This window comes from Orcinus orca, chromosome 21 (genome assembly GCF_937001465.1).
Source record: "Orcinus orca chromosome 21, mOrcOrc1.1, whole genome shotgun sequence".
Classification (NCBI taxonomy): Eukaryota; Metazoa; Chordata; class Mammalia; order Artiodactyla; family Delphinidae; genus Orcinus; species Orcinus orca.
Genome location: NC_064579.1, coordinates 14,784,492 through 14,810,565, shown reverse-complemented (window position 1 = coordinate 14,810,565; position 26,074 = coordinate 14,784,492). Strand labels below are relative to the sequence as shown.

At 36.4% G+C, this 26,074-nt stretch overlaps 1 protein-coding gene across 2 annotated transcripts in view; it reads left to right on the top strand.

The window, feature by feature from the left end:
* The first annotated feature begins 235 nt into the window (after positions 1-235).
* The window catches only part of DLC1 (DLC1 Rho GTPase activating protein), a 404,638-nt gene continuing 378,799 nt past the window's right edge, over positions 236-26,074 (top strand). For both annotated transcript variants that reach the window (XM_004277160.4, XM_049704221.1), the window contains exons 1-2: positions 236-516; positions 11,588-12,730. In XM_004277160.4, the coding sequence (XP_004277208.1) occupies positions 11,708-12,730 (1,023 nt within the window). In that variant the 5' untranslated portion in view covers positions 236-516; positions 11,588-11,707. The remainder of the gene's footprint in view (positions 517-11,587; positions 12,731-26,074) is intronic.

The following is a 26,074-nucleotide window of genomic DNA, read 5'->3' as shown; positions in this document are numbered from 1 at the left end:
TCTTTCTTTCTTTTTCTTTCATAAGCAGTGTGGGATAGAAAAAGCTCTACGGCTTTATGACTCTCCAGCTAATCACCTCAAGGGTTTTGACAAACTCACTTAAGTTCTGTGTAAAATCAGAACTCCTAAATCGCCTGGGCGGGCCTCTGCTCTGCCCCCCTCCCCTCCTCTCAGTTCAGTCTTTCTCACATGCACACCACTCAGAGGCAGGAAATGCTTCCCAGGCAATCTGGGCCTGGTTGTGGAGGCCCCTTTTGCAAAACATCAGTCTGAATTTACTAGACAGAAGTCACTAGGAACGCCTTGACAGACTCCGGCTTCAGCTAAGGCTCCCTCCAGCTGCGGAGGCTGTTTTTGTTAGAATCACACACTGCGCAGAACTGCTTAGAATAGAGCCATGATCTCAACCACGAAATGTGAACTTATATTTTGGAGAAACTAACGGGGACGGACTCCTTTCCTAGGCTGAGTGTTGAAGCATGTCTTGCCTCGGCGTTTCAGCTCCTCCTCGTCTAGGTAAGACGCTGTGGACTATCTATCTTTACGCTTTGAGGCAATCTTTGAAGAGGCAGAAAGATTGAGAGAAATGTTAGCATCTTGCACGGAGTGGTGATTTCCTAGGTTTTAGAGCTGAGCCACGAAATCAGAAGTGGAAAAAGTTTAGTAAGTAAAAAACTGTGAGTCAAATTGTTTTAGCAAAATGTCAACTCTAAAATAGGCTCCATGGAGATTTTTCTCCGTAAACTGAGATCTTATTTTCATCCCTTTTCAATCCTTAACTTATTTATGACTGGAGCCAGAAGACAGTTTTCCTATTATATGGTTTCTATGAAACAGATACATATTCTCACACATTGTGAGGTGTAAATGATTGTTTTTCTTTCCCCCTCGTTTGCCAACAGGAAAAGTAGATCCCGCTATAGAGTGACTTTTCTTAATAATGCATCTCCAAAGAAAATTTTGAGTCTCATTTAAAATATGAAGATTGGATTCCTCAATATTTCCCCACCCAGTTTCAACCACAGGTCAAACTGCTAATGCACAGCTTAAATGGTTTATTTTTAAAAAGAGTAAACACATGAAATTTTACAAATATTTCTATCCTAAACAGTATTTAATCTGATTTTTAAAAATTTAAAGATCAGAATTGGATTTAATTTATATTAACTTTCTTGAATTCACTATTCACTGCTCGGATCATATTCTGTGTGAATATTTTTGAATAAAGTAAATCTCAATGACAATGACATTCATTGTTACTATTTTAAGGCAGCTGGAAATCACTACAATCACATGAAAAGCTGATCTGTATTCATAATTCATGTAATCATAAAATTACATTTCCACTGGGCTATAGTATATTTAAGTTATGTTTACATGTGCAATATATGAGAAAAGAAATTTAGTAACGACTGACATAACAGAGAGTTTTAATGCATAACATACTGTTATATTTCTGAATATTTAGAATGAAAATCATTATTTTATAGAAATCATATGGAATGGTACGTGAAGGGAACAAATACCCGTGCATATTTCCAAATCTATTAGATGAACACAAAATATCCCAAATGAAATATGAAAGCTATTTGACAGTTGGATCGTAAGAAATCAAGTGTTTTCATCATAAACTTTTACATAGTATAAGGTGACCATTTGCTGTATTAGCTAATTATGCTTAAATTTTATGCTAGAATAAGTTATATTGACAAATTTTAACTACTCACTAACAATTTGTTGTGTTAAGACTTCTAAAAGTGATAAAAAGAATCTGTTTTTTAAGTGTGTTAAAAATAAAATATTGACTTGTCTAAATTATGATTTAATAAAATTCCTCAATAGAATTTTAAGGAAGGAAAGAACATAAGAGGTCACCTCTTCTAACACTGTCTTAAAGGTGCCAAAAAGGGAGGTGAAGCATGACATTCAAAAATGACCTGTCCAAGGTCACACCGCTAGTTAGTAGAAGAGATGACAGTGGAACCATAGTACCCTGTATCATAATTCAGGTAACTTAATATGACATCACCTTGTTCTCAAATAATAACTGCTCATAATAAAGTATGAATATATTCGTATCCGGTAGAAGGCTACCTTAAACAGAAAATTGTAATGCTTATTTTTTAAAAAAAGGTTTACAGCTGCCACCAGTATTACAGTGTAGAAAAAAAATAATAATGGCTTTAAAAAAGAATCAAATTTACTAAGTAATGAAATTTCCTCAAATGCAAAAGTTTTCTTACACCTTCAACAAACATTTTAAAGGAGTAACTTGTTTGTGACTGTTTTGTTACATTTCATGTTTATGCCAAGAAAATCAATCCATATGCTAATAATTATATTAATTTTAAACTGATGTTTCTTAAAAACATAGAGCTAGAAAGGAGGTTGTCTGATTCATATCCTTGCCTCCAAATGGTATCCTTATAAATCAACTTAACCAGTGGCATTCGGAAAAGATTTTACTGCCCCCCACTGGAATCGGTTTAAGAATCTCACGTACCCGGACATCCTTTTATTTATCTAACCTAAATCTCTATTGCTGCAGCCTGTTTCCAGTTCTGTGGGTTTCTACCTCAGTGGAAATGTGAAAAGCCTAAATGGACGTGTGAAAACATAAGTGTACATTTCTAGGCCAAATAAACCCACTTCCTTTCATCTTCCCTTCTACAGCTTATTTACAGTCTTTTAATTGGTTCATATATCTCCTCTGAGCCTTCTACAAAGTCCTTTAGTTGTAGAATCCAGAGTTTGTTATAGTATATAGATGGCTGACCAGTGCAGTGTCAAATGGAGGAGGTGGCTGCTTCATCTGTACATTCTTCATATATGACAGTATATGTTGCTTTGCACGCCGAAACATTGCACTTTCCGTGGCAAGAGCCCTTCTAATAAAGCTCATATGTGTCATTTCTAGTACATCCCATTTCTTTAGAGAAAATGTGAGTCATGATGCTTTTTCTCCCCATTTTTCTGAACCAGATTGGATTTCCTGATGCTATTACCACTTAAAAATAGGCTATTCAGCACTTCCAGTGTCTCCACACTCTGCATGATTGGAGTGAGGAATAAATGCAGTAAAGCAAGAGCCTATATAACTGATGGCGTGATTACTAGAGGGCCTAGTACACCATTTTATCTAATTTTTTCTAGAGGACGTTATAATAAAAAAGAGAATTTTTCTGGCCCTATCCAAACCTGCTCATACCATACACCTCACTACAAATACTTTAGGCATGGTTTAATCTTACTTATAGAGGATGGGTGTTAGAGGATTAAAACAGGTCTAAACTGGGACATTTAAGATGTGTCTTTTGTTTTTACTTCATTTGTTTCCTCTTGGAGAAGGAATGAATTGGTGTCAATATCATCTTACGATGAGAATTCTCTCTGTAGAAATCATTATAGTACAACGAAGTTCCAAAAGAGAGATGATTTAGATCTGGATCAGAAAATTTTATTATCTGAATAAATGTTAAGAATTGTACATGAGAATTTAAAGAGGATGAGGGAAAATTCCTCCAGATTTGAAGGAAATAGCATAAGTATTATACCTTCTTCTCCCAGGTGAATGATAAGCCCCTTAGTTGCACAAATCAAACAGGCTTACAGAGAAGCCCAGATACAGATTGACTTTGGGGTGGATATAGAGATACAGCACACTACTTCTACTTTGGCGTTAAACTGCCGGTCAGCTCATAGCGTTTTGAGAAATAGATGCGCTTAGTTTTTGAAGAAGGTAAACAGAATAAAGGTGAAGTGTGGATCTTGAGACCTAGTTTAAAAGAGATTATTGATTTTGATTCAGTGGATTATAGAGTATATAAGGGAACTTGAAAAGATTAAATAGGAATTTCGATGTAAAAAAAGCTGAAAGGCAATGTAAACAGCATGTGTATAAACTTGCTCATGAATTAAGATAGAGGACTGAAAAAAGCAGTTGTAGCTGCTTGTATGTGTGAAAAGGTTTTCCTATTAGACTGAAATCACAAAATGGTTTAGCAATACAGTTCAGATAATCCAGAGGAAATCAGTCCTTTAATAGAAATGAGATCCAAAGGAAGTAGGAAGGTCAGAAAGCAAGCTTAGAAATTCAACCAGTGTTTCTTTTTATTCCCAGCAGTTGGCAAAATACCTAGCATGTCAGGTATTGTCAATACATGTTTGTTAATAAATGTTTGTGGAATAAATAGGAGGGAAAGAAGAAAGAAAGGAAAGGAAAACCAGCATTGAAGAGTTGGTGCTGTGAGACTTTTTTTAAATTTTCCAGACATCCTGTAATGATAGAATAATAATTTTTAAAGAGGAAGGAAAATAAGAGGTTGGCAAAAGTCATCAGAGCCTGAGGCCAGAGGTTAATAGCACTCTCATAAGATGACATTACAAGTTCATTAAGAGCCAGGAGAAAGCATGAGTATCCAAAAATAGTTCAAAGTTAAGTTACACGAGGCCAGTGAGAGCAGAGCACTAGTGAACTTTCCACAATTTAAATGGGGGTGGTGTACTGGAAAGCTCGTGGGAAGAGACAGAAAACTGGCTCAGATTTGCATCTTTGCCATTTGAAATCCTTGCTCTGTGATTTCAAGCATGCCCCATCCTACTTTGAGCTTCTGCTTTTTATTGGTAAAGTCTGGAAGATAATGCAAATATTTATATCACTAGGTCATTTTGAGCATTAGATGAGACTTTGTACGTACAAACTGGGTCGCATACAGTATAACAAACAAAATTTTGTTTTAAAAAGCAGAGGTCAAATGAATCAAGAAAGAAAGAATCATGGTGTTTCACCTTGTGGTCAAATCACTCATCTCTATTGAAATAACATGGGCATGCAAGGGATAGTTCCAGCTCCTACTCAGCCATGGTTTCTGCAGCTAAGATCCGTCAAAAACTAAAGTAATCATTGCCATCACCATCTTTGTCATCATCATCATCATTATCGTCATCATCATTTAGTATCTAGTGAGTTCTTGCAATATGCCATGGATTAAGTGTGTTACATATATTATCTGCTCATTATTATTATAGTTCAATATTATTCTCTCTCAACAATTTTCATTATTCCCATTATAGAAGTGAGAAAACTGGGGAAGACAAAACCTAAGTAACTAATGCAAATCACCAGAAAAAAAAAAAGTTTCTTTAACAGACATCTTGCCTTCACAAAAAACAGAGGTAATAATCACTACCCATCAATAGGTGTTAGAGATTGAGCTAGTTACCTAGTCCTGCCAAAATTTCTCCCTGTAAAATCAGGACAATGTTAGTACCTACTTCATAGAGTATTTGTGAGTATTATTACTAAAGGAGATAGTGTAAGTGCAACACCAAATACAGGGCCTGATCCACAGTAAATGCTTAATACATGGAAGCTCTTTTACTATTACTATTATCACGATCATCAAAAGTTTCTAATGCACCTACTATTCCTTGGGTATATGGGACACTTGGTAGTAAAAACAAGCTCAAATGTACATAGGAAGATGACAAAATAAGATAAGAATTATAGATATTAAATACAGAAGAAAAAAGTTGATATCAGAGGCATCAATCCCTGATAGGATACCAACCTAACAGAAGTAGCTAAGTTCTCAGTGATTTCATGTTCCTGATTGCAGTGAAAGTTGTACTTACCAAATGACTGAAATCTCAGTATTCTGTTGTCACCTAACTGTCCGAGCACCTGTGTTGCTGTAGCCCTCTTGTTTATATTTGGTGATTACTGTGTCTACCCTTAGAGTGTTCTTAGAAATGATAGCAAAGTTAAAAATAGAAAGTGACCACTTAAAGCAAAGCCACATCTCACCATGCTGATGATAAAGCATTATAATTCATGTCCATTGTGGAATAGAAGTATCTTTTTTATAATAAGGCAAAACCACATTTCAATCATATTGCTTTGCCATTAAAAAAAAAAACAACCAAACTTTTGATATGAAATTTAACTCTAAGCTATTTCCTGTTGCATGAAAAATTCCAAGTGAAATAATTTAGGAGCAAAGGCAATACTTTTCTTTGGTTATAAGGGACTCTGCAGAAAAGAGATATGAATCAAAAAAACAAATGATTAATTATTCATTAATGAATTTATTTGCAGAAATAGCTAAAATACAATGTAGTTCTAGGTGCTCAAAGAGTTCTGTACCAGATGGAACACTGTTATTGAGAAGACTGTGTACTTTCTAAAAAAACAAAACATGGAATCCTGAAGGAAATACAGGTGTCTATAACTTACTGCATCCATGATGCAATATTGTCCCCCAAGACTGTGTTAATTCTGGGATCTCTTAGAAATCAATTATCCCCAGAAAAGTCTTAGTGGTATCAGACAAATAGGACATTTTTAAAGATTTACTCAAATTACACGTGGTTATTTAAAAAAACGTTCTGAGAATCCGCAAACCTGGCTGACCTGAGCGGCAAAGTGGTGATAAGTCAAACACTGCCAGTATCTGCGCTCCTCCCTGCAAGGGAATTAGAAACTACTGGGGCTACATTAAATAGTAGGAAGCCAGAGGTAAAAATAGGGCACCTCAGAAATATTAACTTGCAACTTTGTAACAGCCTGTTCTTTTCTGATGAGCTGACAGAATTCTAGTGGATTGACAGAGTTAATTTCAAATTTACTTGATTCCTGGAACATATTTGAGAGCTAAGAAGGAGAAAAAACTTACCAAGCTTAGTAAAACTAATATATACATAAAAATAGGTAAACATTTAAAAAAATATTTTAATTGGGTACCTATTTATTCATTCTTCTTCTAAAGACCAAAAATGATGGAAGTTTGGATGTGTCTCTCGGAAAAAGTGATGTACTACTCAATCCACTGACTTAGCTCATTATAGATGGTTTATTCTGTAATTTACTAAGACTTTTGATGATTTCCAGACAACCTAAAGACATGGAAGCTTTTTCATATATAATATTTTAAGCTTCGTTAAGTAATTTACCAGTAAAGAATTTTAACAGGAGTTTGTTTTTTCCACAGACAGCTAATGAGGCATAATGAGTAAATTCCAACATTTGACAAAGTATGTAAAAGTAGATGGATAATGATTTTGTGAAGGATTAAGACAAAGATTGCCACTAAAGAAAGGAAATCTGCCTGTAGTCATACAGAGATAGGTTTTTGCATCGTTATTAAAGGTTTCTCTCTCCTAAGCCTAATTCTAGCCCTGTCTAATTTCAATTAGTTAGCATGAATATTTTAAAGAAAAAGCACTATTTGTCTTTTACTAAAAGTTGGCTACCCTGATTAGACTCTTAGAAATGCTTTCTTTGAATGTGTTATCATTTTGTTTTTTGGGGTTTTTTTGCTATTTGTTCATTCATTTACATAAAGAGATTAAGAATAATCATATCTGTTCTAGGCGTTCTCGCTGATCCTAAGCCTCTTGAATATTTGACAGTTTTGCATTGAAAAGCATTCCTCTCGTGTTATCATTGAGTTGGGGGCAGTGGAAGGTGCCCAAATGTTCCACAATTTAGTTTGCTAGATAATTTGTTCTTTGACAGCTCCATCAAGAAAATGAATTTCATTTTGACCTCCGCAAATGCTCACTGTCAGGCAGATTTACTTGGCCATCAGTGAGCACACATTTGAAGAACTACAGTAAGCTGTGATCATGTCTGTTTATATGTTGATTCTGCTGTAATCGTCTAATTCAATAAGTGTTTGGGTGGCACTTATTACATGCAAAGGTGACTCCCTGAGCGTAGGCCAAGATACACTAAGATGTCACATCCCTCTAGGATGTCCAGATTCCCCATCTCTCCACCTCACCAACTTGACCCTTATATTAGCAACAATGTGGGCCATTGTAGAAATGCTCCCTTCTTGGTTCAGATGCATTCTCTATTCTTGCAAGAGTGCATGTTAGAGAATTTAACCTACCTTTAATTAAAAGGAGATTATTTCCCTCATGTCTTCTCTTCGTTCTCCCAGTGACTGAGTACACGCTATGTGGTAGCTATTACATATAGATATGCATTAAAGCAGTAGTAGGAGAAGAGAGAAGAGTAGAAGAGAGTAGTAGGAGAAATTTAACATGGGATGGGTAATTAAGAAGAAAGACCTGATGGGAAACCAGAAGTAACTCCAGCCATCTAAGGAGAAAGTAGGAAAATACAGAGAAACTGGCAGTACTATTATGCCTTCTATTAAATATGCAGCAGCTGTGTGAAGGTGTTTAAAAACAACCCAGGAGTCAATCATGTGCATGTGTGTGTGTGTGTGTGTGTGTGCGTATTTATTTGTATATGTGTATGTATACATATACCTATATATGTCATCTGTTTTCTGAAAGGATAAAACAGATAATATATACTTAGGCTTATACTCCCAATGTTTAGTGGACTGTCTGCAGCCCATTCGGCACTAAATAAACACTTGTTGAATAAATGATTATGATCAGGCAATGTTGCTCTCAGTTCTAAGGTACTGCCCACTTGATTTCAGCCACAAGTACTTCATTTGCACCGTGTTTTCCCAGGCTATAGTATCGGCAGTAGTGATTCCCATCAGGCTCTTCTTCCCTAGGAACACTTGCCAAGTCAAAATACAAGGTATGTGTTTATTTCAGGAGCAAGTGCAAAAGAGAGCATGATCATTTGATGTCAGACATAGGTCAGGGATTCTCAAACTAGAATATCTTCAATTGTTTTTTAGTACAGTAACATTCAATTTTGATTAATTTTAAAATATACACTGCATGCCACTGTATGCTTATGTTAAAGAGTGGTATTATGAAATTAACCCAAACAATAAATTTTAAATCACTCTGTGTCTAAACAGCCTATGCACTAATATCACAAAAAGCAAATGTGGGCATTTCACAAATATTTTCCAGAATCATTACATAATTAGAGGTACACAGAGTTTCTTGTAATATTAATACAGTGGTGTTTGAACACATGCATTTAAGAAGTGAAAAATCCCCATGGAAATTCACTTCATAAAATCAACACCCTGGAATGACTTACACTTTTCCAGATCCTTCATCCAAATCCTCAGCAGCTGAGCTCATTCTGAATGAAACTGCGTAAAAGTGATTACAAGAAAAAGTAGTAGAAGTTTGCAAAATAAGTAGCCGGTAATTAGAAATGGTGAGAAGGCTCAAAGGGAAAGTGAGGTCTTTTACAAAGACTTCTAAATCTTACAGGACAGATTCTAGTCAATTCAGATGACTTGGAAAATGGGGCCGATATACTCCGATGTGATGGACAATATATTTTAATTAATACGTTGTTCAGCCTTTAGATCCTGAAGGCAGGTTTTAACTATAAATCTTACAAATCAGAATTAAAATAGGAAGTATGAATAAGAAAGCCTGTTGAGATAAAGTTTTTAAAACAATCTATCAGACCACAGGATATGGAATGAACATTCAAACTGTAGTGATGATGGTCATAATGAGAGTTAGGAAATTTTATGTCTTCAAAATAAAGACACTATAAATTCACAGGAATGATCTGGAAATGTCCAAAGAACGTAGATTAGAAATTAGGACAGAAGGAGTTAATGTTGTGTCAAATCTATCTAATTTATAATCTCTCTTTGCAGCTAGATTGTCTCAGAACTTGTTGAACTGTCTTCCTTTGATGTTATAAAAATACTTACCTACTTGCCAAGGTTGAGTGCAGTAAACTAATTAATATTATGGTCAGGACTCAAAGGCAAAAATTTTATATAATCTGTTCCCCAAGGGGTTAATAAAACTCTTTCTCCTTCTTCATCATAGAAAGAAAACCAGAATTGTCTCAACTTAAATGTAAATGTGGCTTAGGAATGACACTAATACCACTTGGCATTTCTTAAGTTAGCCTGCTCGTTCTACACTGGATAAAAATAAAGAAAAGAAAGCATCTAAAACAGAACCGCCCTATTACAACCCAAATTTGCCCATGAAAGCAGAAATTTTCTGGCCTGCATCTATGCGTTTTTTCCACTTTTCCGTAGCCTCCCACACTATAATGACTTATGCACGGAATTCCGGGATTTTATATTTTCTTATGAATGCCAACATAGAAAATGTGAATGCTGACCATTTTCAAAGATACTCACAGACCCTTAAAGAAACGGAATAGTATCCAGAATGATATTTGGTCAGTCTGGGATACCAAAATTCTAGTACATTCCTGGTCTTTACAAGATGGGAATATTTACCTTTCTGGCATGTGCTTAGTCAGAATAGCTTGCGATCTTTGATGGGGAGTCAGAGTCCTTTTCAATAGACTGAAGTGACCCCAAACCAGCACTTCAGTTAATCTTGTTTATGATTGAAATCAATAAGCCGATCCATGTCATGTGCTGACAGCTCTTGTGTGGTGTAAAAACTGGAAGTGTCTGCTCTTGAATAAGATTTTTCTTTTACAGTCCAGTCATTAGGTTTCATTATGGGACAACATTTGGACTAGCCATTTTTATAAGGTTGAGTTTACATTGGTATAATTTGTTGCCTTTAACTAAGGCTTTGAATAATTTAAGGCAAAAAGGATGGATACCTGGAATGTGTTTATATTCTGACCTTATCTTATGTCTGGTTTTCTTGTTTACTTAAAATTTTATGGCCAAATGCTAACAGAAGTATACAAACTAAACTCCTTAGAAGCCAAAGAGAATGAGACTGAAATTTCTGAAGAATTATTTCAGTTGTCTTATCAGGCTCACATCTTCTTTTTGGGTCACCCGAATTCCTGCCTGAAGAGTTTAGACTTTATATCTACTAAAGATGTGTGGAGGGAAGAGGTGGCAGTAGAATCGCATTCCATGGATGAAGTTTGTTGGCTCTCTAAGCCTGGGTCTTAGAACCGGGGCCTACTTTGAATCCAGGCTTACCTCCTAGATGTATGACCTTGGGCAATTTATTTAATTTCGGTAAGCTTCAACAGTACTAGCTTGCTAGCGGGTCGTAGCAGCAATGAGATGCATGTAAATGTATTTATCCTAAGACATTTTAAGTGGTGTGTGTTATGCTTTCTTATGCATGAATTATGTGTTAATATGAGCTAAACTGGATTACTCCATGTTTCTTAGTCACTCCCTGGAGTAAATGCATTCTGGTAGTTTGGGATCTGTATTAGCTCTTTCACACACTAATACATTACACATGCTGTCTCTATAGCTCAAGTTTTGCATGAACAGTTCCCTGGTGGCCTTCAGTGCAATTCAAACCAAACAGCCAATAGATTTCTGTAACGATTTGTGTCCACAAAAGTAAATCAGGAAAGCATCTAAGCTAGAGCAACTAGTTTCTTCCAGTGAATTTTATTAGTATAGCGATCCAAATATTTTCCTAATGGAATTTTAAATATTCAATATGTATATCTTTATTCGTTAATAGATCAATCAATCCAGCTGCATTTAAAAGTATTGTTAATGATTTTTGACCAGAAATATTGAATGTGAAATTGTCTTCTACTATTAGGCTGCTTCTTAAAGAAATAACCTTATTGAGGCTATTAAATAGAAGCTTTATACAATCTCTTAATCTTTCATAGCACAGCTTAAGTGCTCTCTTTTCCAAGATATATTTTGACTTTAGAACTATATCCTGAACTATGTATATTTCTTTAATTTTTTAATAGGTGGTGCAATGACAAAACTTACTCTCTTCTTCAATCAGTGAATTTGAAGTAATCTTTCATCGTTTCATCTTTAGTCTCATATGGAACGTATCCCTCTATCTGTTGTTAAACTACGATGACATGTCTGTAGCTATCAGAAAGAGAAGCTGGGAAGAACATGTGACCCAATGGATGGGACAGCCTTTTAATTCTGATGATTGTAACACAGCATGTCATCATGGACTAGTAGCTGACAGCTTGCAGGCAAGTATGGAAAAAGATGCAACCCTAAATGTGGACCGCAAAGAAAGGTGTGTTTCACTACCAGACTGCTGTCATGGCTCAGAGGTGAGAGATATTCCTGGGAGGCCAATGGGTCACATTTCAAAGGAGGTGGATGAAGATGACAGCCATGAAGGTGAAGATCAGTTTCTTTCTCTGGAGGCCAGCACAGAAACACTAGTGCATGTTTCTGACGAGGATACTGATTCTGATCTATATCTTACAGATGATAAACAGATTTTAACTACTCAAGGGCCTAAAACGTCAGACCAACATAGCATCAAAGGAGCAGGCTCCTTAGTAAAGACGCTGCCCATCATGGAAAGTAACCAAGGTTCTTATGACTCCTGGGGAATGGCTGGTGGAGCTGATTTAGTGCTGGTAGAGGAAAAGGGGGACAGAAAAGTTGTTGACATGGTGAGTAAAAGCCTGGAGCTTTGTAAGGATATAAGCCTAAGTGAAATAAAAGATGCATCCAAAATGAATGCATGTGACTCTTTGAATGCGAAAGATATTGTGCCGGAAAAGCAATTGCTTAATTCTGCTGTAATTGCTCAGCATCGAAGGAAACCCGACTTCCCTAAAGATGAACATGAAAGAAACACCTGCAGTGCAGTACAAGATGAGTTCCTGGCTATTCCTTGTGCAGACAGAGGACTGCCATTATTAAAAACAGATTCTGGAAGCTGCCTTCTGCAGCCTCCTTCCTGCCCTAGTGGAATGTCAGCTGAAAATGGCCTGGAGAAGAGTGGTTTCTCAGAACATCAAAACAGAAGTCTTCCAAAGGTCAACTCAGGAGATGGCATGCAGTGTTTACGCATAAAGGAGACTCTGGCCACCCATGAACCCACAGATAACCAAGTCAGACTTCGTAAAAGAAAGGTAAGACACATGCACCTATTATCTGGCTTTTGGAATTCTGTAAATATCCTTGTTTCTGTCACTTATTATTTTGCTAGAGTTAAAAAGATATGTGGACATTTTGTTTGCTCAGTAGTGTAGCTGTATGACTCAAAGAGCATCTTCTTGGGGAAATCATCAAAATACGTAAAAATTAAAACAGGATAACCTATCCACTTCACTAATAATATTTATAATGGCTCATGAACATTCTATTTTGGAATTGTGTTGAAGACAGAACTGGTTTCACTTTCTTTGGCTGGAATTAAATAGCCACCAGATAGTTCAAAGCCTATCTAAAGAGTGATCTCTGATTTTTAGAATGTCATGGTAATTTTTAATTAAAATTGTTTATTTCAGCTTGCTTCTCTTCCCTTTAAAAAGTATATTTTATTATAATAAAAGTGGTATAAATCACATATTTTAAATGAGCCCTTTGCATATACCAAGGCAACAGTACCCCCTCCCCCAAAATATGCTAATGCTATTTTAAATGATACCCTGGCACATTTGCTATCCATAGCTACATGAACATTTTTTTAAACTCTTGACCATAAAGGATGACTAACTGAAGTAAATTTTTATGCTGAGGCACCTTTGACTAATCCTGTAGATGCCATGATCCCCCAAGAAGTTTCCAAGTGAGAGACACAAGGATTGGAAGGAACCACATGGATCATGATTTAGTTAGAGAACTCTTGACCAAAGTTTGTCATACCTTTAGGATTTCCCCAGCATTCTTCCCACATTGTAGTACTCTATAATCCTGATGTAAATACAAGTAAAATTTCTTCTGTAAATCCAACATGCCCATTGGCATCAAAAAAACCCTGCAGATTGGACACTTTGGTGCAACATTCTTGCCCTTCTCTTGATATAATACTAATCCATAATTCTTATTCTCCTAAGGCAAAACTAAGGTTCTTAGTTCTGTTCAACTGGGGCTATCTACAATGAGAAAAAAAAAATCTTCAACTCTCTTTTGGTGAAGAAATCTGGTTTCCATAAACTAGTTTTGCTAACAAACTAGATCAGTAACATGTCATAAGTTAAAGTGAAGTCAAAGACTTTACAGCAAAGATCAATGTGCTCAAACTACATGCCAACAGAGCTTTCTGTGCTTCTGGCGAGCTCTTCCTTCCTTACATAAATTGTATTAAAAAGTTAATGCTGCATAATGTTGTTATGATTGGACTGCTCAGGTCGCTTTTTCAGAAATGTCCATATAGTCTACCAAATCTGTTGGAGGGAATGTAATAATGACGTAAGAAAGTATTAACTGACCTATGACATAGCTTCCCTAAAATAAGACAGACCCTGCCCAACTGCCGACAGAAACATTAAACATTCCAGAAACATATGCTCACCACTTGGACATTTATATCAATACTAAGAATGCTGGAAAGAATTTGCTCTTGGACATGTCACTATAGCATAGTTGCATTACAAGAGCCATAATTATATCTCATTTACAAGTTCTAACTTAAATATTCTATTTTAAGCATTTCATCATTCTAAAGTGTTGTGGTATTGTCTGGTGGAGAATTTGTTTTGACTCTACAACTCATTTGGGATGCTTTGTAATGAACAGATTAAATGCAAAGTTTCAGGTTTGGAATTTACTCTGGGGAAGTATGATTATGGGAGAAGCCTCTAGAAGCAAAATGTGTAGGAATTTTTGTTCTATCTGATGTTGAATGAGCGCTGGAATACCTTCAAGTTGTGCACTAACCATTTTAGAACTTTACCAAAAGAAAAAACAAAATAAATTCATAAAAATATCTGTACAGAGATGTTCATCATTGTATTATGTGTTACTGACAAAAAAGATACAATCCAAATTTCCATCAATAAAGAATGTATAATGATTGTTTAATCTATAGTTTGGAATGCTATGTGGCCATGAAAAAGATGGAGTGAGATCCATGTGCTCTAACTGAACGGTGCTCATGATATAGTATACATAGAAGAAGACAGTGGCAGACCAATATTTGTAGCACATCCCAACCTTATCTGATGAAATGTGTGGATACAGATACAGATAGAAATATAGATGGGTTATAAACCTCTCTAGATGACTAAATACGAATATGCAAAATTCTAGATAAATAGGCACAAAATTGTTGACAGCAATTACTTTGAGAGAATGGAAGTAAAAGGATAGAAGCAGGGGATTTTCAATTTTTAGCCTATATAATTTTTATAAAAGGTGATAGTATTCTGGGTGAAATGCATACAATGAACAGAAGTACAAAAACAAAATAATATTCGATATATAAACTATTTGAAGCATTTTCTGCATGGCACAAAACAACCCTTTATCTATATAGTTATTATGATTATTATTACTCTTATGAAATGAAAACAAATATGAAGTTTTTCAAAATATCAACAAAAGTTTCAATCAACTACTCCAATTCTAATGCCAGTGCAACTAGTTTAAAACAGATAAACCTTTTGGAGAGACACATGGACCCCATTTTCATGTCTAAAGTGTTAGGGGACTGATTCTGAAAAGAGTTGGCTTAGTTGTATCTTTTAAACTATTTGTCAACCACTGTGACAGCTTTGAGATTAAGAGCTTAGAAAAGGTGAAATATAATATAAGCTAATAAAATTTTAGTTACGGAACTTTAATCAGCTCATTATCTGATATGAGTGAACCAAATCCTTCATAGAATTTATGAACATGAATTTTTTGTGGGAGGGATTCAGGATAAAATCAGGTTCTAAAACTTGAAAAAAGAAAGCAAAAACAGAGTTTATAAGGGTAATGCTCAGAATGCACTGAACTACTACTCTAGAGATATCATTGTACTTTAGATACAAATTATCATTCCTTCAAACCTATAAATATTGGCAGGCGTTTGTTGCTCAGCATGACGTATTTTTTCTTGTTTTCCAATGATATTTCTGGCCATTAAGGATAGCCACACATACTTATTAGGAGTGTCAATTGAAGATGACTGCGTTTGTAGTATGTGTAAATATTGACCTTTAAGCTAATAATTTCCTTAAATATGATGAAATATATCATTAAATTGGAGCCACTGAAATCAAAGGGAAACCAATAAATCATGAGCAGACATCAGTAAATGAGCCAGGAAGATCGTGTGGCATATGACCAGCGCTTATAGGGCGTGGGTGGGTCTTTGGGGTAAGGCAGCTGGTTAAGAGCAATTCTCAGAGACAAATTCCAAAGAAATGTGGAGGAGGGAGACAGTCTAAGAAGTGGTCTCTTCAAACCAAATGAGATGTGAAGATGGAAAATATGTAGGGAAAGACTTGAGGTTAGACTTTTTTTTAAAGAACTAGTGTATTTGTTCTTGATGGTGGTTTACTAATTAAAGAGAGTCCAAAATTCAGTCTTCCCTAGGGACTATTTAAATAGTTCCCAAACTTTTGAATAGCCATAATAGTTGTATAAATATATAAAATATTTTTATTGGCTTTCATAAAGCATATTCCATATTACCAAGCAAAATAAACACAAAAGATAGTATAAAAATGATTTGAACTTTGAAAAGACACCTAATTCCACATTTGAACAAAACCTCACATTCCAGCAGCCAATGAAACTGTATCATTTATGCTATTGATTTGACTGCTGTCACAGAAAACCAGTATAAAAGTGGCTTAAGGGCTTCCCTGGTGGCGCAGTGGTTGAGAGTCCGCCTGCCGATTCAGGGGACGCGGGTTCGTGCCCCGGTCCAGGAAGATCCCACATGCCGCGGAGCGGCTGGGCCCGTGAGCCATGGCCGCTGAGCCTGCATGTCCGGAGCCTGTGCTCCGCAACGGGAGAGGCCACAACAGTGAGAGGCCCGCGTACCGCAAAAAAAAAAAAAAAAAAAAAAAGTTGCTTGGCTAACATCTTTCTCTCACACATATATAATTGGGTATAGGTAGTTCTGGAACAATATGTAGGCCTTATGTTTTCAATACCTTAGACCCTCTTATCCAACTGCCCTGCCACCCTGAGCCTTTATCCATATTCAAATCAGTAAGATGAGGAAAGGGTGCAGGAATGGCCACACCCCTGGGTAAAGGCAAGACCCAGAGAGAGTACACTTCTTTTTTTTCCCTCATATTTCATGTGCTAGAACTTAGTTGTATGGCGACACCTAGCAATAAGGGCTGAGAAATGGAGTCTGCATCCTGGGCAAGGTGTCTGCTGAAAATTCTATTATCAAAGAAGAAAGAGAAAATATTTATCGAAGGATAACTCATAACATGAATATGTTGAGGGACAACACCTAACATAAATATATTCCAGTATATCATGGCATGTTGTGAGTGAAATAAACAGGCTGTGTATGTGTTCTGTGGCCATTAAGGATAGCCACACATACTTACTAGGAGTGTCAATTGGTATCTGTATAAATACTTGACGCTTTAACTTCACACTGCAGAATACCTTTCCATGTTAGGAAACTATTTTATGTGTGGAAGTGATGTGGATCAAATGCTATACTCTTTCTTATGGAAAAATTGCTCAGGACCAAAATATTATACTGTATATACTGTACTTTATCTGTGGATAAATGTAATACATTGATTAGCAATGACTGAAAAAAATCAAATATTATCTCCTTACCCTATCTTTAAAATATGTACGTATTTGATAAAAGCACACCTATACCTGAAAAGACTTTCTCATTTCTTGCTATCACCTTCCTGATCCTTTCTATGTCCTGAATGCCTATATGGGGGCTTTGTAGCATGAGAAAGCTAACATTGACCAATGGGTGACATAAAGTACATAGTAAATTATGCAGAAGATGGAATGGACCAAGATAGGAGGTCAGCTAGAAAAATATTAAAGGGAAGGGAAAAATTGTCTAAGAAATAAAAACCTAAAAGATGGTTAAGCTGTGGCCCCAACATTGAATGAAAGCAAGGACTAGTGGAAGAATTAGAGTTTGTTAATAAGCCTAGTATCAGTTGACAAAGAGGGAAGGGATGGGAAACAGAGTGAAGTATACACAGCTCTGCAGATAGATTCATAATGACAGTATGATTTCACATGAAGGTCACACTGGTTTTAAAGACACAGGCTTATTGAGCAGATTGTATTGTTTTTAAACCTTTTTCCCTAGTTCTAACATTAGGGCTGGCAGAGAAAAGTTGTTACCAGGTGGAAAGTCAATGTGTAGATGGATAACATCAGGTCTTCTCAGCCATATTTTTAACTGGATTTGTGTCCCAGGTAAAACTGGCACCTTTGTGAGTAGCTCATTTTGTGTGTTAAGCCACAGAAAACCATCAGATTTTTTTCATGCTATTTAAACTAGGTTTTTGGCTCATAAACAGCTAGAAAGCCAAAAATATATCTGCAGGTATTTGGGGCTCAAATATTTTGCCTCATATTAAACATAATTCCCCTAAATCCAACCAGAAATGCAAAAACATTTAATTATATGATACAGGATAACACTAGATATACTGTCTGGTAAAATTAATCAGTAATTAATATTGAGCATCTTCAATATCCCAGGTCCTGTTCTGTGGACGTGGTACACCACCATGAGCCAGATGGTAGAGTTCCTTACATTGCGAAGCATATAATCCCTGAAACACTGCTGAAGTCCCCAAATAAGGGTTTTGTTTGACTAACACGTAAGGCCAGCACTGAGGCAGGAAGCATTAGTGAGAGAGAAGGGGAGTGAGGGCACAGGAGGAGTAAGGCCGGGGAGAAGAAGGAAAACAGGAAGAAAGAGAGAGAGACAGAGAGGGACAGAGAGAGAGAAGGATGGGCTAAAGTAGGGTACCAAGGGAAGCACCGGTCAATTGCAAGAAAAAGCAATGACACAATTCCTTGACAAAAAGTGGATTTGTAGGAGGCTAGAATCAGATCCTATCTCAACAGGATGCAGTTATGGTTATCACCAGCACAGGTTTAACAAGGAGACAAGTAACATGATTTTGACTTCCGCAATTACAGAGCAGGTGGAGACAAATAATATTTCCTGCATTTCACAGGAGGAACTCTGCCGACTAGAGCCAGCCCTCGTGGGCTGTGTCTCCACCAGGCTGAAGGTGAAGACCGGATAAGTTCATATTTCAGGATCCTCAAATGTCTTCACCTTGGAGGGACTTTCCCCAGTTTCCTCAGCCAAGTTAGTTGCTTGATTCTCTTCACCAACAGAGGACTTATTCCTATTAGAATGTTTACTGCAAATACATCTGATCCCACCGTTGCTAACGAAAATGTCAGCTCACTTGGGGAGAGTTTTATGTCTGTAGCAATTTAATTTTGTGTCTATAGCATCCATCTCAGAGCTTAGAACCCTGTTCATAAGTGTTTAAATGAATGAATAGCCATGTCATGGTAAAGGATTTACTTTCAGAAGACAATATCAGGAGTCAAGAACCCGAGTCATAAGGATACAGAAGAAATGAAGTCATACAACCAAAATCAGTGATCAGTTATCCATAACCTCCTCTCTGTACTCCCTGCTATTTCCATGCTAAAACAGGGCATGAGGGGACAAGAGGGAGGGAAGAATTATGTAAAATCTGGGTCTCTGATCTCTAGTTGCTCTGGTCTCTTCAAATTTGAGATGATTATTACCCTTTGCCACAAAACAATTAATTGTCACTAAATAGTTGTATAGCAATCTGAGTGGTAAACGTTATTTAGAAACTACTCAGTTGTCTCCTGAAAGGAGTGGACAAGGGTGAGTGTAAGGAGGAAAATATTAGAATATTCGTTCACATTTATTTGTAATTTATCCTTTCACTTTGTATATATTTTATAAGACATATGATATATTAAATGAAAGCATATGTTATAATTTATAAGTAAATAGCATACACGTCCTCCCTGAAAAGTACATAATCAAAAATGTTGGGAGGCCACTGGTTTAGAAAATCTCTAGTTTTTCTGGTTAATGTCATTGTGAGGACATTGGGAGTAGAAGAGAGATGACAGGAATAACAGAGTAAGAAATTAAAAGACAAATGAATAAGGGAGAGAGAGGGGCTCCTGTTCAGAGTGCCAGACAATAGTAAATTTATTTTTAATTTCTGTTGTGAAAACCACATCAAGTAGGGAGATTTGATGCTAGATGCCTTTAAGGCAGAAAAATATACTGTGAATGAGAACAATTAGATTTGAAATGTTTCTTGTTCCAGATATTTTTGAAAAAAAAGTAGTTATGATGTGTGATGGACCTCTGATCCAAGCAGTGACTTGGACCAAAACTGCAAATTTACATTATTAAAGATCATTAATAAGTTCACATTAACCCAGCATCAGCTTTTGTTGGAGCAAGAATTAATACACTTTTATGATGTTATTTTAAATAATTAATGGGTATTTCAGAGCCAACTGCACATTAGAGGCTATCGTAATAGTGAAACTGATTTAGTTTCTTCCTGATGGATTTCTGTTACTATAAACCAGGACCAACTAATTAATCTTTTAATACCAACAAAACTAGCATAGGTTTTGGCTGCCTCTCTCGAAGAAATGCCAGTATCCACAAAAGTGGGGATAACTAGCAAAACCTACAACACAGAGCCCTGCCTCTGTTATCTGGGCACTAAGCACAATGGTGCCAGTGGAATCTGTTCATTTTCTGGCTCGTGTTCTTAGAAATAAAGTACTTATCCCTGCTGCCAACAAGATCTCTATCCCACAAATAATTTTCTGTCAAGAAAATTATAGTGGTACTTTAGAGATAACCTCACAATTTTCAAAGGAAATACAAGCAAATAGGAAAGTCCACTTTTATTCTTTTTTCAGTTCTATTTCTACATTGGCATAGGAATAAAACTAGTGATTAATGAACCTCTTCCATTTTGGGTTCTATTTTTTGAGCCAGTAAAACTTCAAAAGGATATACTGTTTTTCATATACATTGAAAGCTAACCCAGAGGGTTTTTTTTTTAAGTTTGAAATAGCATCATTATTTAGTCTAGGAAATGAATAGCTTTGGTCTGAGCTTAATTTTCTAACCAAGAAATTAAGCTGTGATGAGGAGTATCATCTAAATTGAGGGGTGTTATTTAATTTGTGGGCACTTTATATGTCCCTGAAAAATGGAGACAACAGTCCCTATATCACAAGGTCGTTAGGGTTATTAAATGAGATGGAAAATATTGTTCAGCGCTACATAACACAACCACTAGAACAATCCATTACTTAACCAAAATTTGAGGTGAAGATCTGACAGATAAATAACTGAAGAATTGCAGAATTAGATCTGGGAATAGGTTAAGTGCTAGTGGAATCTATAGTCACAGTATATATAGTCAACCAGGGTATAGTAGCTACTTTAGATTCCTCCAACGCTTCACAGCTTCTACACTGTGGTGCTATACATAGGACGAAGTAATTAAGCCAATGGACTCTAAAAGCAAACTGCTTCCCTCACTCAGCTTTGTAATCACGTAGGTTACTTACTGTCTCTGTGCCTTGGTTTTTTCACTTGTATAATGGGATGCTTCATTTTGTTCTTGGGAAGATTAAATAAGTTCATAAGTATAAAGTAGTTAGAACAGTGCCTGACACATAGTAAACACCATGTGACTTCAGCTATTAGTAGTAGGAGTTGTTGTTTTCTGTTTGTTTGTTTCTTTTACTAAATTGCTCTAGTTACAGATCTAAGAATAAGCTGAACTGTCTGGGAATAATTGTGGAAAAAGACTGACAACATTTGAGAGAGAATTTAGAAAGTAAGTCAACCCACATGTACACCTTTGCTATCTAATTATCATTATAGAATAGAGTCTGGAATATGCATTCATTAACTAAATAAATATTAAGTACCTTCTGTTCCCCCCATGCACTTTGCCATGTATGGTGTAGAATTTGAATAAGAATCATATATGCATCCTTAGCTGAAGGAGCTTACACATTAGTAGGGGCAATGTAACCAAAATAACAAATAACAAAATAATCAGTTAAACTAACTTTAACAGCTATTACTATTAGAACCTAATGTAATATTAGGTTTTGAACCACAAGTACAGAAACATCCTGGCTCAACCTAATCCAAGGTAGAAAGTATTAAGATCTGTGGAGCTAGAGCTTTAAAAGCTAGGGTAGGGACCCCATCCAGATGAGGTCAGGGAAGGCTTCACCAAGGGGTGCCAGAGCTGAGCTTTGAAGGATGAAATGACTTTGCATTTGTGAGAATGAGAGAGAGGGATCTCTCTGTGCTTACTTTAACTGTTCTTGGGAAATATAATTTTGTTTTTAAATACACAGACTTAAATCTTAGGGAATAAGTGAACTAAGCAAATACTTCCAAAAGGCCCTTTTGTAAACAGACACTTTTAAATGCTAAGGTCTTCTTTTTACAGAATATTTCATGGTGATATGAAAATCAAAAGAGGATGGACGGTACTTCATACGCCAGACTTTAGCTTTGGCAAAACAGCTTTCTGTTTTCAAACTTAGATTTTAGCTAAGTAATTTCTGGGCTCACTTTATCTTAAATAAATAAATACATAATCTAGGTTTCAATATACTAATGGGTTCTGAAAAAAATGCTAGCCATGTTCATTTGCTCCCCAGCTAGTGTTTGATTAGTTAGCAGAAAATTGAAATGAATTAACGGAAATTTGCTTGATGACTAAAGCATCAACAAAATGGTTCGACTATAAATTAATGATGAGAAGAGAGAGTGATTCCCACTAACTTTCACACCCTCATAGATATGTAAGGATCATGTAGGGAATGCTATCAATTTTTTTATAATTAAGGACGACTGTCACAAAGTTATTTAAAAGCATAACTGCCTAAAATCATGACAAGTAAAAGCAAAAGGATAATTCATTTTTTGCTAAAAATTAAATTGCAGTTGTGATGTTTTGTATTCCACTCACATACTGGCCTTTGGAAATTGGAAATTTTCTTTAGAGTGCTTCAACGAGGTACCCAAAGTTGATTCAGTCAAAATGTAACAGATGAGAAACGTGCTTTATAAATATCTCATAAAAGGTAAAGCTTCCATTTTCATTTTACTTGAGTATAAATCAAGCAGTTCTTTAATAACATGAGCCCATAGGTTCTATGAGTAATGGGAATTCTCTGATGGATGACAAGCTCAGAGGACAGCATTCAACCACGATGTGGCTCACAGTGTTGTTACACGACAGACTCTGAGTGAAAAAGACTAGTGCTCACGTTCAGTGTGCTGGGTAACAGCCTTCGTTTCTGACATTATAATTTAAATATTATTTAGATTAAATGTCTATGTATACTACAAAATGCATTTATGAACTTCTGAATGACTTAACCTTTTTCTTAAGAGAATTAGGAAATATATAAAGCCCAAACCTATAGCAGGAAATCTAAGGATAAAATAAGTTCACTTAACAAAAATATTCTATAAATATACAAAATTAATAAAGAATATATGCATATAAATTAAGTTTCAATATCTGCAGTAATCAAGCACAATCTGGGATGCAATATTTGGCTACCTGCAGTAAGTACAGTCTCTACTGAGACTTGGAATAGAGGACAAATCACACAGGAACTAAGTGGTCTGTATTGCAGGGAGGTTAGTAAGTCAGCTGATGGTGCTCTGCTCCCATGAGTGCAAAGGAAACCAGAAGCAGGCTCCGCCTCTGTGGTTAATATCACCTTTGAGGGCTGTGGACCATTTTCTCACACCCTCACCCTTCAAAGGCACAGGGAAATGGAGTTTGAGCCAACGCAGCCGACTAGAGCCTACATTAAGAAACAAACAGCTGAATTCTTGGTGCAGAGGAATTTCTTACAGTGTGTATTTGCCATTGCGTACATGGGACTTTAATTTTCAATCCATCCCTCAATAAACTCCCTTGCATTTTGTCTCCATTTTGCTGTAAGATGGTCACATGATGTTGAATGTCCTGTCATGTGTTCCTTTACCCAACAAGTAAGATGTTGCTCAGTCGACTAGTCTGTTGTAGGCAGCATCCTACGGACAGATAAGGGATGAGAGATGGAGAATTTGCTTTTCATAGGTTTATGGAATGTTCCATCAGGAAGAGACTTAAAACATTCTTGCATTTCACTTAAACTGGAATAATGTGTGTGTCTTGACAAGGCCAAGGAGCTGTAATTTAGAGTGTTAATAGTGGTATGTCCTGTTACCAATGCAAAGTTGCTGCCCCATGGGGAAGATGCTGACTTGCATATTATCATGGAAAAGCTATAATTTAAAAGTAATCAGAAAGAATTGGCCAACATCGAAATGTAACACAAACCTAATATTAAGGTTTTTTTGAACGATGAAAGGAAATGTTTTATCCTCCTATTTCAGACATTCGTCCACTTTGTGTGCAGGGAAAAAAAAAACACATCTTTGAGAATTTAACTACCATTTCAGGTATATGCTGACAAAAATATAAAATAAATTTTTAGAAGCTGAAAATAGAGTCTAAAGTGAAGTTTTTCTCAGCTTCTCTTGCTTTCTAGTTTTATAATAAAAAATGGCTCTTTCCTGAGGCATGAATTTTCATTTAATTCAATTATTCTGTACTCTTTCCCTTGATCAACCTAGACTTTTATCATAAATATTATCTCTCTCCACTTAGAAGTTACAAAGTGCTTTCTCTCAGATGTCCACTGTGTTTGGGTTGAGGCATGATAAATTTTAAACAAGCTGAAAAGTATTTCAAACAATTTCCATACTGTGAGCAATCCTTAAGGAGGCCAGAGGAGAAAAGAAGCTAGCCAGCCATTTCAGCATCATCTTCATGCAAATTTTTCTTTTAAACATATTAGTAATCATGTAAAGCACTAAATTTTTATGCTTAAAATTCTATCTAGACTAGAAACAAAAAGCATGCAAAGTTGTACATTGGCCTGTCCTGGGCAACTTACAATGGAAATAAATCCATTTTTCCCATGCAATACCCTATAGTTACTGTAATCCTGAATTTCCAACCCTGACCACTGAGAAAATGTTATGTTCTTGATAGAGAGTGAATGAGCAATAGTTGTATTGCTTACATGAAGCCAGTTGATTAGGAAATTTAATTTCTAACTTTCACATAAATCTTTTCATTTTTAAGGGGACCGCGTTTACTCGGGAGATGTATTGATACCTAAGTGAGTGAGTGAGTGAGTGATGCGTTTGAGTTGCTGCTCAGTGTGTGTGCTCCCAGCATTCCCTTCTAAAATCACAGGACTGTGCTCTGCTCAGCTGGTGCTCTGGTTGTTGTGCCTATCATCACAACAAAAATTGGTGCACATAAAGTTGTTTGAAGCAGGGAAGGATGGGTGGGGACGGTATACGAGAACTGGGAGAGTACAGGCTCTAAGGGGGAAGGAACATTTTTAGGCTCCTCTTTGTTATCAATCTACATTGAAGTCATTTCAAATCTATGGTTTACGCTGAAAGACCAAAACAGAGTATTGTGAATAATCAAAATGGCCACACCATAGTTTCCTACACAATATGGGGGCTTGTGGCACAAAAAGTAAAAGTCAGTCTCTCCTAAGGAGGAAATAGTAGATGTGTGTTAGTGGAAGCCAGGACCCCCCGCTACTGGAAGAGAGTATAAAGCAGTACAAAGTCATGCTTAAAATACCAAAGAGGTGTAGCCAACACACTTAAGGTGAATCATAACCTTGTCGAGGGATGTTTGATGTTGTTGTTCTGCATTTCAAATCCATGGGAGTTACACATGGCACAGTGTTTTGAAGTTAGTGTTACCATTTCAACCACTTACCAATAAAACTCGATTCTGGAAGAATTATTAGCAAATTAGCAAATATTTCCCCCCCTGAGGTTGCTGGCCACTTTTAGATGCCTGGGAATCTCTCTCCTGCAGGTCAATTATTATACAAGCCCCGGTCGTGGTCAGTGGGCACCCAGGTGAGAGGAAGCAGACAGAACTGCTTATGTTCAAAGTGACATATTTACCTTCACCCCCTGCTGCTGCCTTGGTTCTTGCGGCACAGAATTCCATTGCCACTTTGAGAACACCCTTCTGCATTCCTCACCTTCTGCTCATGCAACTTTTTGAAACCAAAACAGTTAAACAGGTACAGACAGTTAAGAGTGAGTCACAAGCAGTACTCACCACTCAAACGTACAGTCCCATCCTTTCACTTAGGAAGCAGTTTAAATTTACTTTGAAGCAATGCGAATAAAGCTCTAAGAATTACTGGAAATGGATCCATGCATCAAAGACATGTTTCAGAAATGCAAAATGTTTATTAAAAACTGCTGTTAGATGCATGTTGTTCCATGCCTATATACCTGTGGACTAATCATAGTTCTAGAAAGTTCAGGTGAAAATTTAGTGATTTGGAATCCATCTTTACTTTGGGCACACAAGCACCAGTGAGTTTAGCTGTAATGAGTAGTTGTTATGGAA